General features: G+C 34.3%; 1 protein-coding gene across 4 annotated transcripts in view; it reads left to right on the top strand.

Annotated features, from left to right (window-relative positions):
- Positions 1-26,202, top strand: part of PLD5 (phospholipase D family member 5) — a 427,293-nt gene that overhangs the window by 255,023 nt on the left and 146,068 nt on the right. For all 4 annotated transcript variants that reach the window (XM_074262516.1, XM_074262519.1, XM_074262517.1 and 1 more), the window contains one exon: positions 21,534-21,645. In XM_074262516.1, coding sequence (XP_074118617.1) covers positions 21,534-21,645 — 112 coding nt within the window. The remainder of the gene's footprint in view (positions 1-21,533; positions 21,646-26,202) is intronic.

Here is a 26,202-nt window from a genome sequence, read left to right as displayed (position 1 = left end):
ACAGTCTATCCTCAATTCCTGATTTAGACACTGATGTCAGCTGTTCCAGAGGTACTGGTGGGATACTTTTGAAAAATGTAAATTCTCTGACCTTCCAAAGTTCACAGGGCTCTTCGGCAAAGAGATAGAGGAGGGAAAAATAGGTTCTAATTCTGAGATCAGGGCTCTTCTCCCTCCAATGTAATTCCTTCTCAGAGATTTAGGTGGAAACTTCCACTACTAGCTTCTAGACACTTATATCTCTAAATCCGGAATGAGTCTATTGTTTTAAATGACACACCAAGTTTCTTCAACCAACTTGAATACACTTGCTATTAAAAGTCACTCCAGCTTATCCAGTCATTTTCAAGATCATCTAAATTGATTAAGGACTTGTTCATACTTAGTCTACAATCTACTACTGATTGATTCAGTTGAGAAATGCAGCAATTCTTATCTCAATCTAGCAAAGAGACTGAATTCTTCCATTAGAGTCTTTTGTAAGCCCTCTGAATTTCAGTTTAGTAATCAATTTTAAAAATTTCTTTAAAATGCAACTAGCCAACAGGAAAAACATTCACAGATATCTGTGAAACAGATATCAGATATCAGATATCAGAATCCACATAGATTCTGAATTAGGAGCAGAACCTCTCCATTTCACTTCATCACACTTCCAAATGCAAGTTCACCCAATTCCCCATGTGGGGTGGCAGCAGGCATATAGACCCTCTTTGAGGACTGGACACTAATAATGGCTCTTTTCCACACATTATATCTTAATTACACTTAATTACATTCCTTTTTCTTACTCTTTATTGTGGATATTATAAAAAGTTTTCTTCACTTTAGATTTTGTGAAAAATGAGAATGATTGATTCTTTCTTCTTTCACTTACCACAGGAATTCCCTTTACATTTGTGAAACATAATCAAGTTACTGTTTTAAATCTAGAAACTGAGGAAACATTTGTTTTTATGCCACCTCTTGTTATCGAACAGCTTTGCTTTTTTAGGAAATTCTCTCCTATATTGAGCCAAAATCTGTTACCATGCTACTTTTACATATTTATCCTACTTCTGAGTATTGTAGAAATACAAAATAAGTCTATATCCTCTTCAAAATAATTTTTTTCACATATTGAAAAACTATTATCATGGTCTCTCTCCTAATGTTTTTCTAAGTTAAATATCACTCCTTAGTTTCCTGTCTCTATCATTCAGGTCACCTTTCATTGAATATATTCTATTCTATCAGGGCTTTCCTGGAAATTTTACAGGAAAAAAAAAGTGTTCTTCTTAAAAAATATTTATTCCTTTGAGACATCAATAAAACTGGAAGAACATACTGCATCTTTCTCTTGTATAGTCCATTTAGACTAGTATGTTTTGTTTTGATTTTTACCAGATAAAGGATAAAAATCATGAGTGTACACAACTTATTCTTTTTTTTAAAAAAAGAATAGATTGATCCCTCTTACATTTTTAATTTATGTATCAGTGTAACCCAAAGAAAACTTAGAAGCTTTAAGAAGACCCAGATTCACCTTTAGGTTTGTCATCTAAAGTTGTTATCTGCCAAGCTTGCTTAAAGCCAATCCTGTTCATAAGTTTTTTAGATAATTCTTTTGTTTATTCATTCATTTAGTAGCTAATTCATCACTACCTATATACAAATAGGCAGCTAAGTGGTACAAAGGGCTGGTCCTGGAAGCAAGAGGATCTAAATTCAAATATATCCTGAAACAATAGCAGTGTGACCCTGAGCAAATCATACAATCCTGTTTTCTGCAGTTTCCCAACCTATCAAATGAGCTGGAGAAAGAATGGCAAACTACTTCAATATCTTTGCCAAGAAAACTCCTAATGGGGTCACAAAGAAAAAAACAACAACAATAAAACATATACAAATACTTGGAGAAGAAAGAGAATTAAGCTATGATACTTGCTCTCATGGGGCATAGAAGTAATTCAACATGTATGCAAATATGCAGAATTATAAAATATTATTTAATAATTAAATTTCAAAAGAATACACAATTTATAGCATAAGACGTATAAATTTAGAGAAAGAAAAGCGAATTACCAACTAAGCCACTCAAGAAAGTCTATGTAGGAGGTGGCATTTGACCATGGGATTGAAAGATAGGTCTGGATCTATTACTTCATTAATGTGGGGAACTCTAAGTGAGGAAAATTCCTTTAATTAAATCAGAGTTGTAACTGCTTTACAATTTATACTTAACTTTAATAGGACACAGTAAGAGATTAAGTAAATTCACCATCATCTCAAAGCCAATTTCTTTCAGTGTCTAGGTGGTCCTCATTTTGATGCTGCAGATTTATCCACTGCATCATTACTGCAGAGTAGAATTTTACAAACATAATATCATAGATAAAGACTCAAAAATCCTATTATACATTGTTGGAATTAGGGGATGAAAGGGAGGAAAACAAGATGATTCTGAAAGAAAGAAATAAACAAACATATATATATATATGTATATATATATATATTTATTTATTTATTTATATACACATGCATACTTTGCACTGTGTGTGCACAAATGCTGCCAGAAACACCTAGGCTCAGATTCGAATTGGAGTTGAGTAAAAATTTCTCCAATGAAGTGGTTGTAAATGGAAAAAAATTAAGAAGTTTTGGTGATATCAACAGAGAGTAAAGTTAGGAGACAAATGTTTTTTAGCCAAGGTCATGAATTAGTTTTGAATATGTTGAAGTTGAGATGTTCTGGAAAATCCAGATGATAATCTTTTGATGCATAGTAGGCACTTAGTAAATGTTAAATTAGATTTTTGTTGATTTTAATTTTAGTAGGCAATCCAAAATGACGAAGTTGAATTCAAAGGAGGTTAGCACTGGGAAAAGAGTTCAGGATCATAGGATCAGAAGCTTGCTTCTACATCTGGAAGGAGCCCCAGAAGCCCTCTAATCATTTTACAGAGTTTGGAGACCCATCATATGAGAGGATCATTAAAGCTATGAGAGTAGATGAGAACATCAAAGAGGAGAGTGTAGAGAAAGAAATGAGCTGGAGATGGACTGTGGTGTAGGTTGGGAGAGCAGGAAGGGAAGGAACTAAGCATTTATATAGTGTCTACAATATGCCATACATTGAGCAGGGTATGGAATGTTATGGTGGAAGCACAAATAGCAGCACAGGGGAGGAAGAATAGCAATTGAAACGGAGAATGGTTAGGAAGATAGGAGACAGTACCAGTGAGAAAGAATTAGTCAATGTCAAATATATCAGAGTGGGAGGGGGGAGCCAAGATGACGGAGAAGATACATGCGAATTTCTAAGCTCCCTCCTACCCTCAATACCAACTAGTTAATTTAGCCTCAAAAATAACGCTGGACTGATAAAAAAACTACAAGGATTAGAAGCACAACTTACCAGCCGAAGAGATTCTGGAATTTTGACAGAAAAGGTTGGTTCCCAGGGGAGGAAAAAAAAGATCAACACAGACAGGGTTGGACGAGGGGCTAGCACACTGTACCACATGGGTTGGGGAGAACTCTGGGATCAGAGAAGCCACTGAGATAGAAGAATCTAGCATAGGCTGATAGTTCTACTCTGCTTATAAAACAGAAGATCAGAAGAGAAATCAAAGCTACTTTAAAGCAAAAAAACAGAAAATATAATCACCCCAAACCAGAAGTGACTTAACACATATCTTGGCACGGCTGTGCAGCACCTGCTGCTGTCCACAGCTTTTCCTTGGGGCAGTTAAGAACCTGAAGAGCAGGGGACACAGCCCAGGGCAGCCTCAATTCCACATAGTGTGGGACTCAGCCTGAGGCAGTGGAATTCTCCCAGTAGCGAAACTCCAGTAGCAGCAGAACTCCAGCAGCAGCAGAACCTTTGCAGCAGACTCTGTGCTTTCCGATCAGACACTTCCAGTTTGAGTGCAGGGGCTTTTCCCATCAGCTGCTAATATCCACAGCCCCACAGGAGGCCTTGGCTGGGGTTTGTGACACTTTTACGGTTCAGCCTCTAGCATCACTAGGCCCCACACCGGGGTTCCTTACTTGACACTCCTCACAGCTGCCATGCTAACCACCTCTAAGTCATTTCCAGGGGGTGGAAGGAAACTCTCTCCCAGAGCTCCCTCTTAGCCCAGTCACAGGATTGCTGCATCCTATCCCCATCTTGGAGGAAGCTGGTAAATTTCCTACCCAAGTGCAGACCCCCCACAGTGTATTAACAATGAGTAAGAAACCGAAGAGAATGATTGACACCTTCTATACAGAGAAAGAGCGGGTATCCAATCCCAAGGAGGTTAACAGCAGAGAGTCTCCAGATAACACCCTAAAGGGGAATGATACCTGCCCCCCCATCACATAACTCTCTCCTAGAAGAGACTATTAAAAAGTTAAGAGAGTTTGAAGAAAAATGGGAAAGGAAAGAGAAGCTATGACAGAGAATAACAACGTCCTGAAATTTGAGTTGGAAAAAATAAAGAATTCACAGGAGGTGCAGGGAAACAAAATTTGTAAATTAGAAAAGGTTAAAAAATCACAGGAAAGTAGGATTTCTGAATTGGAAAAGATAAAAAATTCCCAAGAAAGTAGGATTTGTGATTTGCAAAAAGAAAACAACTCACTAAGAAAAAAAAAAATTAGTGAAATGGAAAAAAATTCAACAGAGCAAAATAATTCATTTAAAAACTCAATTGGACATATACAAAAAGAACTGAAAAATGTGAATGAAGAAAATAACTCATTAAAAATCAGGACTGAACAAATAGAAATGTTTTATTGAGAAACTAAGAATCAGTCAAACAAAACAAAAAATATGAAAAGCTGGAGAATAACGTCAAATATTTACTGGGAAAATCTATAGACCTGGAAAATAGATCTAGGAGAGATAATCTTAGGATCATTGGACTTCCCAAAAATTATGATGAAAAAAAGAGCCTAGAATCTATTTTTTAGGAAATCATCAAAGAGAACTGTCCAGACATAATAGTAACAGAAGGGAAAACAGGCGTTGAAAGAATTCATCAAACACCTTCTGAAAAAGACCATAAAAAAAGAACTCCACGGAATATTGTGGCTAAGCTGCAGAACTATCAAACAAAGGAAAAAATATTGCAAGCAGCTAGGAAAAAACAATTCAAATATCAAGGTGCCACAATAAGGGTCACTCAAGATCTGGCTGCCTCCACATTAAAGGATCGAAGGGCGTGGAACCTGATATTCTGAAAGACAAAGGAACTAGGACTGCAACCAAGAATGAACTATCCAGCTAATTTTAGCATTTTTTTCCATGGAAGAAGATGGTCATTTAATGAAACAGAGGAATTCCATTTGTTTCTAAGAAAAAAACCAGACTTAAACAAAAAAATTTGTTCTACATCCACAAGACGCAAAAGAAGCAGAAAAAGGTAAAAAGAATTCTTGAGAACTGTATCTCTGTTGTGGATATACAGAAAGTCCACATGGATAATTTGATTTTACTGATATAACATAAAAAAAGGGGAAGTAGTAAAGGGAAGGGGACAGTATCAGAAAAAGGAAAAGGAGAGATAAAAAAAGGGAAACTACATCCCAGGAAGAGGCATAGAAAATTTACCACATATGAGGGAATTTAAAGAGGGGGAGAAACATTGTGTGAATCTTACTCTCATCAGAGTAGGCTCAAAGATTAAATAATTGACATATTTGTTTTTCAGAGAATTCTCTCTCAGCTCATTATAAGAGGGGAGAGGAAAAAGGAAAAGGAAAAGAGGAATAAGGGAAGGGTACAAGAAAGGGGAAGGGACTTAAAAGGAGGGGGGAGAGATATTAAAAAGGGAGGGCTACATGTCACAAGTGGGGTCCATAAATTCAAAACTGGGTAAGGGGTTCAGGGAGGACAAGGGGGAAAAAAGCATAATTAGGGGATAATATGATGGCAGGAAATACAGAATTAGTAATTTTAACTGTAAATGTGAATGGGATGAACTCTCCCATTAAACGGAGGTGGATAGCAGACTGGATCAATAGTCAGAACCCTACAATATATTGTTTACAGGAAACACATTTAAAGCAGGGAGATATATACAGAGTAAAAGTAAAAGATTGAAGCAGAATCTATTATGCTTCAGGTGAAGCCAAAAAAGCAGGGATAGCCATCCTTATCTCAGATCAAGCAAAAGCAAAAATTGATCTAATTAAAAGAGATGAGGAAGGAAACTATATCCTGCTAAAAGGTAGCGGTAGCATAGATAATGAAGCCATATCAATACTAAACATATATGCACCAAGTGGTATCGCATCTAACTTCCTAAAGGAGAAGTTAAGAGAGTTGCAAGAAGAAATAGACAGCAAAACTATAATAGTGGGAGAGCTCAACCTAGCACTCTCAGAATTAGATAAATCAAACCACAAAACAAATAAGAAAGAAATTAAAGAGGTAAATAGAACATTAGAAAAACTATGTATGATAGATCTTTGGAGAAAACTGAATGGTGATAGAAATGAGTATACTTTCTTCTCAGCAGTTCATGGAACCTATACAAAAATTGACCATATATTAGGACATAAAGATTTCAAAATTAAATGCAGGAAGGCAGAAATAGTAAATGCCTTCTCAGATCACAATGCAATAAAAACTACATTCAACAAGAAGTTAGGGGTAAATAGACCAAAAAGTAATTGGAAACTAAATAATCTCATCTTAAAGAATGACTGGGTGAAACAGCAAATTATAGAAACAATTAATAATTTCACCCAAGATAATGACAATGATGAGATATCATACCAAAATTTGTGGGATGCAGCTAAAGTGGTAACTAAAGGAAATTTTATATCTTTAAAGGCTTACTTGAGTAAAATAGATAAAGAGAAGATCAATGATATGGGCCTACAACTTAAAAAGCTAGAAAAAGACCAAATCAAAAACCCCCAACCAAAAACTAAACTTGAAATTCTAAAATTAAAAGGAGAAATCAATAATATTGAAAGTAAAAAAGCTATTGAATTAATAAATAAAACCAAGAGTTGGTTTTATGAAAAAGCCAATAAAATAGATAAACCTTTGGTAAATCTGACCAGAAAAAAGAAAGAGGAAAATCAAATTGTTAGTCTTACAAATGAAAAGGGGGATCTTTCCACCAATGAATAGGAAATTAGAGAAATAATGAGTTACTTTGCCCAACTTTATGCCAATAAATTTGATAACTTAAGTGAAATGGATGTCTACCTCCAAAAATATAGGCTTCCTAGATTAACAGAGGAGGAGGTAAACTGCTTAAATAGTCCCATTTCAGAAAAAGAAATAGAACAAGCTATTAATCAACTCCCCAGGAAAAAATACCCAGGACCAGATGGATTTACATGTGAATTCTACCAAACATTTAAAGAACAATTAGCTCCAATGTTATATAAACTATTTGAAAATAATAGGGGATGAAGGAGTCCTACCAAACTCCTTTTATGACACAGACATGGTACTGATACTTAAACCAGGTAGGTTGAAAACAGAGAAAGAAAACTATAGACCAATCTCCTTAATGAATATTGATGCTAAAATCTTAAATAAGATATTAGCAAAAAGACTTCAGAAAATCATCCCCGGGACAATACACTATGATCAAGTAGGATTTATACCAGGAATGCAGGGCTGGTTTAATATTAGGAAAACTATTAGATTAATTGACCATATTAATAATCATATTTAAAAAAAAACATATGATCACCTCAATAGATGCAGAAAAAGCATTTGATAAAATACAACGTCAATTCCTACTTAAAACACTTGAGAGCATAGGAATAAAACAGTCAGGAGCATATATTTAAGAACGTCAGTAAGCATAATATGTAATGGAGATAAACTGGAACCTTTCCCAGTTAGATCAGGAGTGAAACAAGGTTGCCCACTATCACCACTACTATTCAATATTGTATTAGAAATGCTAGCCTCGGCAATAAGAGTTGAGAAAGAGATTAAAGGAATAAGAGTAGGTAATGAGGAAATCAAACTATCATTCTTTGCAGATGATATGATGGTATACTTAGAGAACCCCAGAGATTCTAATAAAAAAGTTATTAGAAATAATTCACAAAGAAATAATTCAAGCAAAGTTGCTGGATACAAAATAAATCCACATAAATCCTCAGCATTTTTATACATCACTAACAAAATGCAGCAGCAAGAGATACAAAGAGAAATTCCCTTCAGAACAACTGTCGAGAGTATAAAATATTTGGGAATCCATCTACCAAAGAAAAGTCAGGAATTATATGAGCAAAATTATAAAACACTTGCCACAAAAATAAAGTCAGATTTAAATAATTGGAAAGACATTAATTGCTCTTGGATAGGCCAAGCAAATATAATAAAGATGACAATACTCCCCAAACTAATCTATTTATTTAGTGCTACACCAATCAGACTCCCAAGAAACTATTTTAATGACCTAGAAAAAATAACAACAAAATTCATATGGAAGAATAAGAGGTCAAGAATTTCAAGGGAATTAATGAAAAAAAAGTCAGATGAGGTGGTCTAGCTGTACCTGATCTAAAGCTATATTATAAAGCTGCAGTCACCAAAACCATTTGGTATTGGTTAAGAAATAGACTAGTCAATCAGTGCAACAGATTAGGTACAGAGGACAAAATAGGGTACAACTATAGCAATCTAGTGTTTGACAAACCCAAAGACCCCAACTTTTGGGATAAGAATTTACTGTTTTTCAAAAACTTCTGGGAAACTGGAAATTAGTATGGCAGAAACTAGACATTAATCCACACTTAAAACCATACACTAAGATAAGGTCAAAATGGGTTCATCATCTAGGCATAAAGAATGAGATTATAAATAAATGAGAAGAACATAGGATACTTTACCTCTCAGACCTGTGGAGGAGGAAGGAATTTATTACCAAAGGAGAACTAGAGATCATTATTGATCACAAAATAGAAGATTTTGATTACATCAAATTAAATAGCTTCTGTACAAACAAAACTAATGCAAACAAGATTAGAAGGGAAGTAACAAATTGGGAAAATATTTTTACAATTAAAGGTTCTGAAAAAGGCCTCATTTCCAGAATATATAGAGAATTGACTTTAATTTATAAGAAATCAAACCATTCTCCAATTGATACATGGTCAAAGGATATGAACAGATAATTTTCAGATGATGAAATTGAAACTATATCCACTCATATGAAAGAGTGTTCCAAATCACTACTGATCAGAGAAATGCAAATTAAGACAACTCTGAGATATCACTACACACCTGTCAGATTGGCTAAGATGGCAGGAAAAGATAATGATGAATGTTGGAGGGGATGTGGGAAAACTGGGACACTGATGCATTGTTGGTGGAGTTGCAAAAGAATCAAGCCATTCTGGAGAGCAATTTGGAACCATGCCCAAAAAGTTATCAAACTGTGCATACCCTTTGATCTAGCAGTGCTACTACTGGTCTTATATCCCAAGGAAATACTAAAGAAGCGAAAATTATGTGCCAAAATGTTTCTGGCAGCCTTTTTTGTAATAGCTAGAAACTGGAAAATGAATAGATGTCCATTAATTGGAGAATGGTTGGGTAAATTATGGTATATGAACATTATGGAATATTATTGCTCTGTAAGAAATGAACAGCAGGATGAATACAGAGAGGTTTGGAGAGACCTGCATGTACTGATGTTGAGTGAAATGAGCCAAACCAGGAGATCACTGTACACTTCAACAACAATACTGTATGAAGACAAATTCTGATTGAAGTGGATATCTTCAACATGGAGAAGATCCAATTCACTTCCAGTTGATCAATGATGGACAGAAACAACTACACCCAGGGAAGGAACACTGGGAATTGAATGTAAACTGTTTACACTACTGTCTTTCTACCCAGGTTACTTATACCTTCAGAATCTAATTCTTACCATGCAACAAGGAAATTGGATTTACACACATATATTGTATATAGGTTATACTGTAATACATTTAATATGTATGGGGTTGCCTGTCATCTGGGGAGGGGGTAGAGGGAAAGAGGGGAAATTTTGGACAAATGAATACAAGGGATAATGTTGTAAAAAAAAATTACTCATGCATACTACTGTCAAAAATTATGATTATAAAATTAATAATAAAATAATATATCAGAGTGATCAAGAAGAAAAATAATTAAGATTTTCATCAGCAATAAGGAGATAACTGAAGACCTTTGAAAAACAAAGCAATGGAGCTGTATACGCTAGTAGTACCTCTTCTGGGTCATTAATCTTGGTTTTTAATTTGATTTTTTAAAAATTGAAAAAACTGTATTTCAACATACATGGTTTCTTTTGTGATCCTATGTATTTTATTTTATGCATTTAAAGTCATTGTTCTGATAAGGCACCCAAAGACTTCACCAAACTGCCAAAGGGGTCCATTATACAAAATAGTTTAAGAATCCCTGCCCTAACAACTTTTTGGTGTTGAATTTTGATAACTTGATCTTATAGTGAATAAATATTTCATTAAGCTTCTTTAATATGTCAGGGATCAGTTTTACCAAGAAACTAGACTTTAGAATTACATGCCTTTTATCCTGCCTGATAGAAGAAAAGCATAGTTGAGACAGATTTCTTTAAATACCTTAAGTGCTTTGGGTCTCCTATAACCATTGTTATTTTTAATGAGCAAGAGGTTTTTTTTTATAAGTTAGGAGTATAAGCAAATCAGGGGAAAGAATTCTGATAAGGATAGGAAACTATGAATTTCGTTGTTCTTAATATAGATCCTTGGGGTCCTGAAAGATCATAATGTACACTGTGCCTGCAGCATATTATTGATAAATTGTTCATATTCTATTTTGCCTTTTCTAAATGGATGGAGGTGGTGGAGTGCAATGTATCTTATGCCTCTGTAAATTAACAAAAACGGGAGCAAAATGCAAACTCACATTGTGCAATTCATCTGCCTTCATCCAGGACTTGGCTATTTTATTAATTTCCATGCTTAAATACAGGTTTTATAGGGAGCAGCATGGCAACAGCATGATTTTATGGCAGGGTACATTCTCTTAGAGGAAAGGAAATACAAGAATGCTCTAAAGTCAACATGGATGGTTTCCTAGGGAACATTTGGATCCTATGCTAATTGATAAAAAGAAAAAGAAATAGTCAGCTCTCCAGGAATCACTGAAGAAATAGTTCACCTAAAACTGGAAGTATAGTACAGAGATTAGTTAATGTGTTTTAAATAAAAAGAAATTAAGGTCATTACACCCAGTTGGCACCTCAACTCAGAGTACTGGGTGCTCTTCTTATTTCAATGGTATTGTAGGACATGTTGAAGCATATTCTGATTTTTTAATTAGAATTATTCCATCCTTAAAGCATTTGTTTGATTAAAATTAACATATCTTTGGGATACTGGGGAAGGGACTACATAAACCAGAGACACTAGTTTCTTCTTATAGAGTCATTGCTATTAGAACTAGAAATTACATTGGAAGTTATCTTGTCTACCCTATTCATTTTTACAAATGCTCAAGATTTATTGGGTATTTTTGTTAGTTCTCTGTTTTTGAAGAGCTTGATTATATGGGGCAATAGAAAGAGTGAATTTCATGAGTCAGAGGATCTGGATTCAGACTGTTCCTCTGACTCAGTAACTTGTGTGACTCTGTTCATATCATATAAGCTCTGTTTCCTATCCTGTAAAATGAGGCAATTGGATTAAATGCATTCTAGATGTAAGGTGTTATGGATTCCTTTCCATCTTACAGTGAATTACCAGACAGAAGCTTAGAAAATCTGTAAGTTTCTAACTGTTGGGTTGTTGTTGGCAAGGATAAGGGAGGAAAGAAATACTTCTCTTTCAATACCTGATGTCAAGGCTAAACCAGAAATCTTGGGGCACAAATGCTTTCACAGGTGCAGACCTCTCATTGAGAAAAGGCTACTGCTAGTAAGTCTGAGGTCACATCTGAACTCAGGTGCTCCTGATTCCAGGATCAATGCTCTATCCATTGTATCATCTAGCTGCTCCTCTCTCTCTCTCTCTCTCCCTCTCCCTCCCCACCTTTTTATAACAGCATTGGCATGGAAAGTGGATGATTTGGAGAATTTGAAGAAGACATTAAACAGGAATACCTTCCTTGGCCTCATATCCAGCCACATGAAGACCGAGAATCTCATGAATGTCACAAAGTCAGACAGCCCAGGGACACACAAATTCTTAGAATCTGTATATTCTATGACTGTGCTTGTTGTACTCCCTTCCCCACTGAGGGGGAACATTTTATTCTTTGTTGTTATAGACAAGACCCCATATTAACAAATTCTAGTCCTGATTCAGTTACTTTCTTTTTTCTTAGGAAAATTCCTTTAGAATGGCTGAGATTTCTGATGGATAAGAAAGACAAAGCATTTACAGATGTTTAGCTGAGAAAGCAAACTAAAAGCCATATATTTACATAGTCTGTGTAAAAAAAAAAATCACAGCAATGAAGAATGAAAAAATACTTAGAAGAAGACAAATACATGAAAACAAACAGAATGTAGTTTTGGGTTTTTTTGCCTTATTAAAAAAAAGAGAGAGAAACAGTGTGATGTAGTATTGAATTGAGGATTAACCTTAAAATCTGAAAGAGCAGGAAATATCAGGACCTTTTTGCATGAACTGTATGACAGTGGCTCAATTACTAGACATCTTTTAGACAGCAATTCTGTAACATTCGTTAAGTTACAGAGCTGTCATTTTACATTGACTTAAGGAGAGTATTCTCCATACTAATGACATCTGCTCAAAATTATTAAAATTAATACATATATATATGTTTCATATTAAACATAAATAATAGACTTTGTTGCTTCAAATATGATCTTTTTTGTTATTTTGAGTTATTGAATATTTTACTGAGAGTCACTAATATATATACATACAGAGATACAGATATATATGTATTTATATATAAACAATCAAATCATTCTTTATTTCCATATGTTTCAGTTTCTCTGTCAAATTATATTAATTCTATTCCAACATTTCTCACAAGAGGGTGTGAGAATTGTTACTAACTGAAAAAGATGCTTAATTCCCCCCCCCAGGGAAAAGAATCACCCTGATATATTCATAAACACTACCATTGGTGAAAGCTAACGCAACTGAAACAATTTAAATTCTTTTATAGAGAACCATCTAATTCTCTAACCAGTTTAGATTATTTTTAATATTTTAGATTTAATTATTGTTCCCTTTTAAATTGTTTTCTATGGATTTTTCTCTTCTATATTTAACTTCTCATTTCCCCTCATTTTTCAAATCTCATTTTATTGCCTTAGCAGCTGTTTTCTAAACTCTGGGGAGCTTCCAGGTAACACAGAGTATCCTGCTGCAAATCTGGATGACTACTCCTAGAGAATAATAGGCCTAGAAATAAACAATGATAGTATGCAAACATCTCCTGGCATATAGTAGGCACTCAATAAATATTTATTGATTGGTTAATTGAGTCATCATTACTATATCTATGTCCTTGTCTCCAAAGAACAAATATAGTAGTGATGTTGGATTAATTGATCAATTCTACTTCTCATTCAAAGTCCCATTCAAATATCACCTTCTCTATGAAGCCTTCCCTGATGCTCACAACCTGTACTGATCTTTGCCTCTTCTAAGTACTATCGTACTGTGTAGCTTTTTTGTTGTATTGTCACATTCTTCCTTGCTATTATCTTCTCTACTTTGTATTTATTGTCTTAATGCTTATCCCACAACATATTCATGTATGTACTTGTCTTACCCAGTAGAATGTAAGCTATTTTGAGAATAGGTATTGCTTTATATCTATTTCCTACACTATTCCTGGAATAAAAAACATAATAAATATTTGCTTGTCAATTAAGTGATTGCCTATAGCTCTCCACCCTGACATGACATAGGCATATCAAAATCAACAAAAGTTAACCCTATTTTATTCCTACACCCTACCCTTTATCTCCTAATTTCCTTATCTTTAAGATATTACAAATAATTTTTATTTTGAGCTAATGGGGACCTTATGCTTCATGGCTATTCCCTTTTTCATGCTCTTAGACAAGAAATGCTAGTGGATTTTGAAATTTAGGAAAGATCTTCTGTCAGCATTAGATTCTAGACTGGATATTGGAGCATGACCAAATATGCTTCTTTGCATCCATATAGGGTTCAACCTGATGTCTTTTGTACCAATGCACCATGCCTACTTTTAATCTCTCACCCTATAGGAGTTGCCAGTGTAGGGCCCATTATTGTCAGGATGAGTTTGTTCATAGCCAAGCTTCCCCACACCCCATACCCTCAAACAGTAGGATCTCCAAATGCTAATCACATGAGCATGAATATCTCTTCATCTGCTCCTTGCTGGGATGGCTGCGCTCATCTCCCCCATGGGGGTACATAATTGTAGAGCACTGTCATTAGGTAATGGAGTCATAATGCACTGCACAGAATAATTAAAATCCTTAATGGGACAAAAATCTGTTTACTGATGAATTAACTGGTAATATGTGCTCCTCTCCATGAGCACCCCTCAGCTGGCACCAATCACTTAATCCTTTGCAGGTTTAATTAATGCAGTAGAATTTTCTCAATGAGGGGGACTGTACCTGTGAAAGTGTTTATGCCCGTAGATTTCTAACTAAACCTTGACTTCAGGTGTTCAAAGGGAAGGTGAGGATTCACCTTGAGGATACCCTCAGCAAAAGCTTTTTTCCAGAGCCCTGTGGGTCACAATAAATCCTAACCCTCCCATCTCCTATTTCAATTAAGTGAGAAAGCTCTTGAACACTATCTAATAGATTCTTTGTACAATTTAGTCAAAGAGCTTTTCTCTGCTTGATATTTACCCTGATCTATGGCTATCAGTCAGACAGTCAACAACAAGCATTTATTAAGCACTTCCTTTGTGCCAGGCACTGAGCTAAGCCCTAGGGATACAAAGACAGGGATAAAAACATATTCTTTGCCCTCAAGGAGTTCATATTCAAAGAATAAAATGTATGAATAATTGTATAAGATATGTATATAGTTAGAGATACAATTGTGTGTTTGTGAGAGAGACAGAGACAGAGACAGGCAGAGACAAAGAGCACTTAGCTGGGTGACAAGGTGGATAGAATGCCAGCCTTGGAGTAGACCAAGGAAGAGAATACATTATACAAGGATTTTCTGGGGATTGGGAGGTATAGGAAATGAGGTTATTCATGTAGAAAAGACTTAGCTATATCAGCTTTCACGTATTTGATAATGTAGAAGGAGAATTAGACTTGCTTATTTGACTCCAGAAATCAGAAACAGGAACAATGAGTAGAAGTTATAGAGAAACATAGTTAATCTTTTTTTAAAAAAATGTTTATTTTATTCTGAACTTGAGAATAACAATATGTTTATTGAGTTTTATTTAGCTAAGTAGCTAAATAATATATAATGAAATACAATCATCTATAAATAAATAAAATTAAGTAACTAAATAAAACAAAATAAATAGCATAGTAGAATGGATGTTTATTCATGAAACTGAAAATCTATTATTTACAACTTGCTATTGCTTTTAAATAGATAATAGTTTTCATGTAACATTTTTCTTCCTTCTCCTCACTTTAGAGTTGATTAGACACAAGTGTGTGTGTGTGTGTGTGTGTGTGTGTGTGTGTGTGTGTGTGTGTGTGTGTGTATAAAACCATTCTACACACACTATTTATCAATTTTTTCTTTGGTTGCTGATGTTTTATAAGATGTATTTAATCTTGAAAAACATTCATGTAGCTGCAACCACACAAGGACAGCAGTATTATTTATCTTCCTTATTCTAGATGTTATTCTTTTATTAGTGTAATCTAATGTAGCATCGCATATCTCAGCATTGTACCATATCTCAATATTAACTCATCTTAAATTTTGTGATTCTCTAAGACTTACAGATTATTTTACCCAGTGCATACACACACACATCTCTACACCCCCATCAAACTACTGCTTATAAAGGGCTGAAACTCTGAATAGGTGCACTGGAATCAGACAACCGAGCACTTAAGGCTAATTACCTATTGGACAATACTCTATTAGCATATGGTTGGAAAAAATAGCCCTTCTCATTATTCTGTACAGACTCGATAATTTTGGAGTATACAGATAATTGTAGGAGGGATTAGGAGATGGAGTAAGACAAGCTAAAGTCACTTTGGAGGAGAAGGAGGAGAAGGGAGGTTGATAGATAGAGAGCTTGTGGCAGTTTCGTCCACCTCCTTTACTTCTCCTTCTAAAGACTAAGGACTTTTGCTGATCCTGACTCTGGCTGATCCTGAGATCACAGGGAGCTAACCCGGACTTCACAATTGCCTGATGTTAAAATTAATTATCTGAAATAAAAAAGAAACAGGATAAAATTACCAAGCCATCATGATTTAATTTTTAAAGCAAATATTTACATATCAAATTAGGTCACCTGACTCCTCAGAGACAAAGGAATGATTTACAGAGCTGGTTTTTTTATAACAAAAAAGAGGAATAAAAAAATACATAAATTTGTTTTGAGCATAATTCAATTGTACAAAACTTGACTAGTTCACTTCTCCCAGACTTTCCCATCCAGAAGTCCTTTCCTTATAAGTGGTACCTTTTCTAAACAAAAAGTATACTAGGAAAGAAGAATTAGCAGTTACTCACCATCTTCCTTAGAAAATTCCATTTTTCAACTAGCTCCAAACACACAGACACACAGACACACACACACACACACACAGACACACACACACACACACACACACACACACACACACACACACTAAAAGGGATTTTCCACTAAGAATGGGAAAAGGAACTTAACTTCTAGGTTACATTTCTCCAAATGCCAGAAAGGGGAATTTAGCTTTGGTCAACACCTCTTTATCTTAGAAAGGGAAATTAGTCTTTTGGAGAACCTTATAATTTTATGATTATTTTATTCTTCTAAATGATAAAATCTTTTCAATCTTTTAATCACTAACTCTATACATAAACTAGAGTTGAGACTATGTTAATTCTAGCTTTTCCTAAAGAAAGGAGTTTAATCTTATAATCAAACTAAAAAGAAAATAATCAATATTAATTGATGTCTTTTCCACTGGTCATATCTCCCCTATCTTATATTTGAGACCTTTTTGAACATAAGTACTTATATATTTATCCCTTTATTTTGATTAGCAAAAGTATAAATAATTCATCCTCTTTTAATTTGGGCACCTGGCTCAGTATCTTCCTTTTTCTCCAATCCAACCTCTTCAGTCACCCTTGGTGACTTCAATATTCATATTTAAGAACTAACACCTGACAATACAGTTCATCAGCTTTCTCAACTCCTATTTCTTTCTGGTATAACTCAGCAGCTACTTATGGGTATGGTTATATCTTAGATTTCACCATCACTGAAAAACAGTTTTGGACTCTGAAATTTCATTTTCTGATCACAGCCTACTGTCTTCTCACATTACCTCATTTGAGGGTTTTTTGGCCCTAAAATTCTGTCTATTTTCCTGGTTGCTTACCTTCATTCAGGTTTTTCTTCCCTGCCTTCTAAGTAAATTTGCATCTAATTGAATTAAACACACACTAATGTTGTTTTAGGTCCTCTCTAGTCTCTATTTGGGTTTAGAATAACTTGATAACCAAGAAGACTCATCTTCTTGTCAAGGAGTGATTTTAGACATTTTATTAGTACATAGTAATGAAAACTTCATAAGTACACTTGAACTAAATATTAGCTTTATATCCCTTATAATTTCATAATGGCATATATTTATTAATCACCTACTGTGTGCAGAGAATACATGCCTCATCAGTGCAATATTAATTCTTCTCACATTTTAAAAATAAAACCTGTAAGGGTCCTTTAAATGGGCGGTCACAATGCAACAGGAGATTGAGTGGCCCAGAAGTAATCTCTGTGGATATAGGACTGCCCTGTGGGTGGGATCCTAGCCATATTGAGATAGCTTCGTAATGGATGACGGCTCTCTCGCTGGTTGGCTGTGTGTGTGACTTCACAGGCCCTTTATAAGCCCACTGCTTGCAGCAAGTTGCTCTCTTTAACCTGGCTCCCAAGCCAAGCTGATGAATGGCCAAGAGAGGTAAGGAGTTTGGTAGTGAACACGTGGATCTTCAGACCAGGTGTTCACTAGGGAGCTAACAAGTCAGGACATTATGTGAGTAGGTATAATAAAGACTTTTAAGATTACATGTGGCTGTTCTTGAGTGCGCTACCGGTTATTAAACTATAGATTCAAGAAATAGTGGCCAGAGACCTTTGAAGGCCTCAGAGGAGGTGAGCCGGGTAGAGTTGACACTGCAAAGGTCAGTGGTCAAAGGTACTCTGTTGGGCCTAGGACAGACTGGTAATAGTAACTGCCAGGAGGGCATGTTATAAAAACCACCATTTTCAAAGGGCATTGTATGTTTCTAGGAAATTTTTAAATGCTCAGCATCTCATATTTTATATATTACTTAATGTTTAATATGTCTAATAAGTTATATTAACTAATTTAATATTCCAATTTTAAATTGTAATAAATGAAATTGTGAATATGTAAAACTGAACTGCCTCCCAAATATATTACATATAGCCTGATTTTTCTCAATTTAGTTGATCTAGGTCACCTCACTAAAAGGAACAGGACTAATCTTTAGAACCCTAAGACAAGCACTGATATTTATGGCCACATTACTATTCACCAGTGTTTACTTTTTATTTTTCCCATTCTCATAACCAAAGAGCTTGGGTTTTACTCTGTACACTCCAGTTCTAGTATGTTTGAATTTTTAAAAAATCTGTCTTTGTTGCTCTGAATTAATGACACCATGCATTTGGCTCATGTGAAACAAAATAACTCTCCTATCTAGCCTGTATTTAAAGCTCTGGAGCTCATCATTAATACTCAAAGTGCTATTTTTATAGGACTAAAAACAAAGGCCGTCAGGCCTATGCTAAATAAGCATAGTCCAAGCTACACAGATCCAGACAGTTATAAAAGGAAGTATATTTTTACTTTTTTCACATCCTTAGTATATACACAAAGGTATCTTTTAAAAACTGTAATTATGTAATCAGCAATAGTAAATGCTCTAGTTAAGCTTGTTCTGGAATGTCTATTAACACCATTCATTTCATTTTGAATGTCTTATAACTTTCTAAATTTGTCCTTGCAGAACTATCCAGGGCTTAATATCTACTAAATGCATTTGCTGCACACCCACTTTGTTATTTTTCAATTATACCTGTCTTTTCATGACTTTCAGAACCAATGCTGTCCATGGTATTTTCTTGGCAAAGATACAAACATGGTTTTCCATTTCCTTCTTAAGCTAATTTTGCAGAGAAATAACTGAGGCAAATAGGGTTAAGTTGTCTGCCTAGGATCACACAGCTATGAAGTTTTTGATGTTGGACTTGAGCTCAGATCTTCTTGACTCTCGACCTAGTGCTCCATCCATTTTAAGCCACCTACCTGCTTCTACCCACTTTGTACAGAGCACTTATATTTAGTCTTTAGATTTCAGACTTAAATTTATTTACCATATTAATAAAAATCAGTAACTAAAATAATAACTATCATTTACATGACATTTTTAGTTCTGAAAAAAAGTTAACACATAATTTCAGCAACTAAAATAACTATGTGGCAAGTGCTGTAGATATTATTCCCATTTCACAGATGAAGAAACTAGTTCTGAGAAAAGTTGTGACTTTCCAAAAATCACACAGCTAGGAAGCATCTGAGAATAGTAAGGCAGTTTCAAAGTTCACACTATCAAAATGAACACCACGACATCATATAAAGTCTGATAAGCAATGTCCTTATTTTACAAACTTGCATAAACTAATTAAGAAATTATTAGAACCAAGAGAACAATTTATACAGTTACATTTTTAAAGCCCATAAAAACTCTGATCAGCTACACTAACCACCCATGATTCTGGAGAAATAATAACGAAACATGTTATCCAATTCCTAACAGAATGAGATATATTGGGGGCAGCTAGGTGGCGTAGTGGATAGAGCACCAGCCCTGAATTTAGGAGGACCCAAGTTCAAATCTGGTCTCAGACACTTAACATTTCCTAGCTGTGTGACCCTGGGCAAGTCACTTAACCCCAGCCTCAGATTAAAAAAAAAAAAAAAAAAAAGAATGAGACATATTTTGGACATGGCCAATGAGACAATTTGTTTTGTTTGCCAATGTATGTATGTTTGCTACAACTATTTTTTTTTCCCCAGTGATAAAACAAGATTTTACTCCCCTCAAAGCAATTGATCTCTCCACTAGATCCTACTTTTTATTATAGAAAAGATTTACAAATACCATGAGAAGTTTGGAGACCTAAAGAGGAATCTCCTAATTAACTGGAGATAGTTATCATTAGAGATAGGTAAAGGACCAATCACAAAGCAGTGCAGTTTATTAGCTACTATCTTAAAGATGGAAATTGTCAGTCAGCTTTTCCATGATAAAGGGACATAATACTTATAAGCAGACACACCACCATATTGATTCTGTGATACATAAAATCCCCTTTCTAATGATTGATAGAAAATATTTTAACACTTTTGAATTTTTTTTGTATATTACTGCTTCACAGATATACATGCACAAGAGACTGCATGGATAGGAAGCCAGTTTGAGAGTCAGGAAGACCCAAGTTCAAACCTCCCCTCTGACACATGATGCTTGTCTGATCCTGAGCAAATCACTTAATCTCACATTTTTGTTATGGTTAAATCATTTCAGTTGTGTCCAACTTTTTGTGGGGTTTTCTTGGAAAAGTACTAGTGTGGTTTGCTATTTCCTTCTCCAGTTTATTTTCTAGTTGAGGAACTGAGCTGGTAAGTGTCTGTTGCCAGGTTTGAACTCAGCTCCTTCTGATTCCAGTGCAGCTACTCTGTTCACTGCACTACCTACATGTCCGTAATCTTTTATTGTCCCCAAACAACAACCTAACACTAATGCAAATAAAAAATAGTTGAGTATATAAGTGGAAAAAAGAAATCTTTCCTCCAGAGTCCAAGGCTAACTGTATGTCATACTAGGTTTGTTTTATGAAATATATTTATTTTAAGAAAATTTCTCTTTAAAATAGTTAAAATTCCAGAAGCCAATATAAATCTCTAGAAGTTTAGAGATGAATATGCTTAATTTCATTTCATTAATTTATTTGGCTTCTTTCAAAATTCATCACAAAGCCCACTTTCTACAGGGAAGCTTTTCTCATTTCCCCTTAGCTTCTGATACCTTCCCTTTCGCATACCCTTGCATTTATACTGTCTCTCTTATAGGTATTTATTCATTCACATATTGTCTCCCCCAGTAGACTTTGAGATAGTCTTTCTTTTCCTTTTTTTATTGTAACCCCAGTAGTTATCACAGTGCCTAGAATATAATAAAGGTGTGATAAGTAATTGGTGTGGTTGTTCTGTTTATCTTTTTTTAAAGATTAATTTTGGGTTTTTAAAACATTAAATATCTTAATGTTTTATCAAGATAAAAAAATGACTATTTCCTTTCTCTTGTTTCAATGTTATTCCTAGGGTCAGCGTCTTTTTGAAAAGTTACTACAACTAGCTGCTCGAAATATTGAGATCAAATTAGTGAGTGATGCAACAGTTCATTCAAAAGTACTGGAAGATTTAAAAGTAAAGGGTAAGATCATGGTTGATTTAATTTTATATTATTAAGTGTCCTAGCAAGAAAACAACTTTAATTTCACGTTTCATGTAATGTGTTTTCCATCAACACAAAATTCTTTAAAATTGTAACCTTTATTTCCTTTTGGAAAAATCTATCCACTTTATTCTTTCCAAAAAAGAAACTTAATTGTCATTCTTTTTAATGTTATTATGGATAATCAAGTATTATTTTAGTTGAAATATTTCCTAAATTAGTTATTAATTCTTAATTGATTAATAGTCATTAATGATAGGCAATATAAATCAGAACAATATTATTACACTCTGAATAGTTTAATCATATAATTAGAGCTAATAAATTAATGTTTTAGCGTGGCATAATAGATAATTATTCTTAGAATCAGGAAAACTTGGGTTCAAATTTCATCTATGAGCTTTACTGATTATATGACCTTTGGCAAGTTTCTTAGACTCTTAGATTTCCTATCAGGAAAATAGGAGTTAAACGAGACAGCTCTAACAATTCTTCTATCTCTTCAGTTCTATGATTCTATTATTATCTATGTTAATATTGAAGAGAATAGAGACTAGATCCTATTTATCCTCTTGCCTATCAGGTTAAAAAAAAGATTTTAAATTGAAATGCTCATTTGAAAAGAATAAGCTAAGGATCTCTGAGATCTTATCTAATTAAAACCATTAATGTTTTAACTATCTGGAATGAACTGATATCTGCAAGTCCTTCAAAGAGATCATACTTCTGAAATTCAATTTTGCATACTAATATTAATATATATTACTTATATTCACAATATGCTCTTATGTTTTTCTCATAAGAAGTATTGCACCTCTATGAATCTAGATAGTTGCAAAAAGAGTGTAAGAACAGGGTTTTTAATCTTTTTTTGTGTCATGGACTCATTTAGCAATCTGGTGAAGCTTACACACCTTTCTCACAATGTTATTTGTAATTGAAAAAAATGCTAAATATCCATTAAATGTTTGTGAAAGCAAACACATAGATATATAATCATACATGATATAGAAGAGGCAATGAAAGTTATAAGACTGAAATTTTTAGATATGATATAAATAGGCTATTAGGTGGTAAAGTGAATAGAGTGCCAGGCCCAGAATAAGGAAGACTCGTTTTCATGAATTCAAATCTGGTTTTAGATATATACTAACTACGTGACCCTGGACAAATCATTTAACTCTGTTTGCATCAGTTGCCTCATCTGTAAAATGAACTGGAAAAGAAAAAAGCAAACCACTCTAATATCTATACCAAAAAAAGCCTAAATGGGTCCAGAAAATCAGGCAGCACTGAAAAACAAACTGAGCAGCGGCAATATAGATCTAGATATCTTATATCTAAGTTCATACCCCCATCCTTGAAATGTAAGATTTCCCAGGCTAATGGGATGTAATTTTTTGGGGGGGGTGGGGGAGAATGGGGAGAAGCCATTACAGGTGCAAACTACTTTTTAATGAGGACAGTGTTTGGTGATTGGCTTATGATTATAATGATCTACTCTGGTCACAGTACAATTCCAGTACTGTGACCACTTTTTGAATCCACAGTTCATAAGGGACAGTGGTAAGCTGGAAAACATGCAAAGGAAGGCCACTAAATAATAAGAGAATTCAAAAGCAACACAACAAAAGTTGTGTGACAACACAAGGATCATTTGGAGAATCTGGAGATATTTATCTCTGGAAAAAAGACTTGGTAGATTCAAATATCTAAGAGGTTTTTATGTGTAAAACACATGGGTTCATTTTTTTTTTATCCAAGAACTATGGCAGCCAGAAGATAAAAGTTAAAGAGACTGATTTTAGTTCTCCATAAGAGGAAACTTGTTAACAATTAGAGATGTACAAAAATTGATCAAGAGACAGTGCAGCTAAGTGGATAGGGTGCTAAACTTGAGGTCAAGATGGCTCAAGTCTAGTCTCTGACACATGCTAGCTACATGACCATGGCTAATACAATTGTTCTCTCAGCAATCAGGGATTCTTAAACTTTTGCAAATTACAACCCCCCTTTTTTTTAAATAAAATTGATTTTTGGTCCCATGTTATTTTGTCTTTATTAAAGTATAAGTTCTTTGAGGAGAACTATATTACTTTTATATTTGTATCCCTAATTTTTTTTATTATAGCTTTTTATTTATAAGATATATGCATGGGTAATTTTTCAGCATTGACAATTGCAAAACCTTTTATCCCAATTTTTCCCCTCCTTCCCCCCATCCCCTCCCCCAGATGACAGGTAAACCAATACATGTTAAATATGTTAAAGTATATGTTAAATACAATATATGTATACATATCCATACAATTATTTTTCTGCACAAGAAGAATCAGACTTTGAAATAATGTAAAATTAGCCTGTGAAGGAAATCAAAAGTGCAGGTGGAAAAAAACAGAGGGATTGGAAATGCTATGTAGTGGTTCACACTCATTTCCCAGAGTTCTTTTGCTGGGTGTAGTTGCTTCTATTCATTATTGAACAAATGGAACTGATTTGGTTCATCTCACTACTGAAGAGAACCACATCCATCAGAATTGATCATCATATAGTATTGTTGTTGAAGATATGATGATTTCCTGGTCCTGCTCATTTCACTCAGCATCAGTTCATGTAAGTCTCTCCAGGCCTTTCTGAAATCATCCTGCTGGTCATTTCTTACAGAACAATAATATTCCATAATATTCATATACCACAATTTATTCAGCCATTCTTCAGTTGATGGGCATCCACTCAGTTTCTAGTTTCTGACCACTACAAAGAGGGCTGCCACAAACATTCTTGCACATATAGGTCCCTTTCTCTTCTGGGATATAAGCCCAGTAATAACACTGCTGGATCAAAGGGTATGTACAGTTTGATAACTTTTTGAGCTTAGTTCCAAACTGCTCTCCAGAATGGCTGAATGTATTCACAATTCCATCAACAATGTATCAGTGTCCCAGTTTTCCACATCCCCTCCAATATTCAGAAGCATTATATTTTCTTGTCATCCTAGCCAATCTGAGTGGTGTGTAGTGGTATCTCAAAGTTGTTTTAATTTGCATTTCTCTGATTAGTAATGACTTGGAGCATCTTTTCATATAGCTAGAAATAGTTTCCATTTCTTCATCTGAAAATTGTTTATATCCTTTGACCATTTATCAATGGCTTGATTTATTATAGATTAGAGTCAATTCTCTATATGTTTTGGAAATGAGGTCTTTATCAAAACATTTGACTGTAAAAATGTTTTCCCAGTTTATTGTTTCCCTTCTAATCTTGTCAGCATTAATTTTGTTTGTATAAAAGCTTTTCAATTAAAATAATCAAACTTTTCCATTTTGTGATAAGTAATAATCTCTAATTCTTCTTGGGTCACAAATTCCTTCTTCCTCCACAGGTCTGAGAAGTAAACTATCCTATGTTCTTCTCATTTATTTATAATCTCATTCTTTATGCCTAGATCATGAACCCATTTTGACCTTATCTTGGTGTATGGTGTTAAGTGTGGGTCAATGCCTAGTTTCTGCCATACTAATTTCCAATTTTCCCAGCAGTTTTTGTCAAACAGTAAATTCTTATCCCAAAAGTTGGGGTCTTTGGGTTTATCAAACACTAGATTATTAAAGTTATTGACTATTTTGTCCTATGAATCTAAACTATTCCACGATTAGTCTATTTCTTAGCCAATACCAAATAGTTTTGGTAACTGCTGCTTTATAATATAGTTTTAGATCTGGCCACCTTCATTTGATTTTTTTTCATTACTTCCCTTGAAAGTCTTGACCTTTTTGTTCTTCCAGATGAATTTTGTTATTATTTTTTCTAGGTCATTAAAATAGTTTTTTGGAGTCTGATTGGTGTAACACTAAATAAATAGATTGGGTAGTCTTATCATCTTTATTATATTCACTTGACCTATCCAAGAGTACCTAATATTTTTCAAGTTGTCTAGATCTTTCTTTATTTTACAACTCCTTTTTGCTGAAGAAATTTTTATGTGTCCATCAGGTATATAGATATATAAAATAGGTATACAAATCAAACATTTACTAATAATAAATCATATTTCAATCCCCACATTCAATTACAAGACCCTATATGGGATCATAACCCATAGTTTAAGAAACTGGGATTAGGCAAACTCTCCAGTGTGTAACTTATATGAATATAAATCATATAAAACTTGTATGAATATAAATGTAAATATTGCAAAGTTCTAGTGTAATTACAAGTAGATCCTGACCTCCCTGTTGTTCTCCCTGCTGTTCCTCCTACCCCACATCAACAAAAAAAAAAAGACTATTAAAATAGAATAGCTTGAAGACTAGTCAATTTGCTGTTACTGAAAGTTTAAGTAGAAAATTTATAATTGCTTGTTATGAATAGTGTAGATGGAATTCACAATTTGAGCAAAACTTGGATAAGCTTTCCCAAAATCTGTTTCAGCTTAGTTTGTCCTCAGTATCTCCAAAATTGAGATTGTGATACTGTGATTCTGACACATCTACTTTCATTTAAAGTTTGAACATGTATCTTTAAACAATTGCATTA

Source organism: Sminthopsis crassicaudata, chromosome 4, assembly GCF_048593235.1.
Source record: "Sminthopsis crassicaudata isolate SCR6 chromosome 4, ASM4859323v1, whole genome shotgun sequence".
NCBI classification, from domain to species: Eukaryota; Metazoa; Chordata; class Mammalia; order Dasyuromorphia; family Dasyuridae; genus Sminthopsis; species Sminthopsis crassicaudata.
The sequence above is the reverse complement of the archived record's forward strand: the minus strand, read 5'-3'. Positions and strand labels throughout refer to the sequence as shown.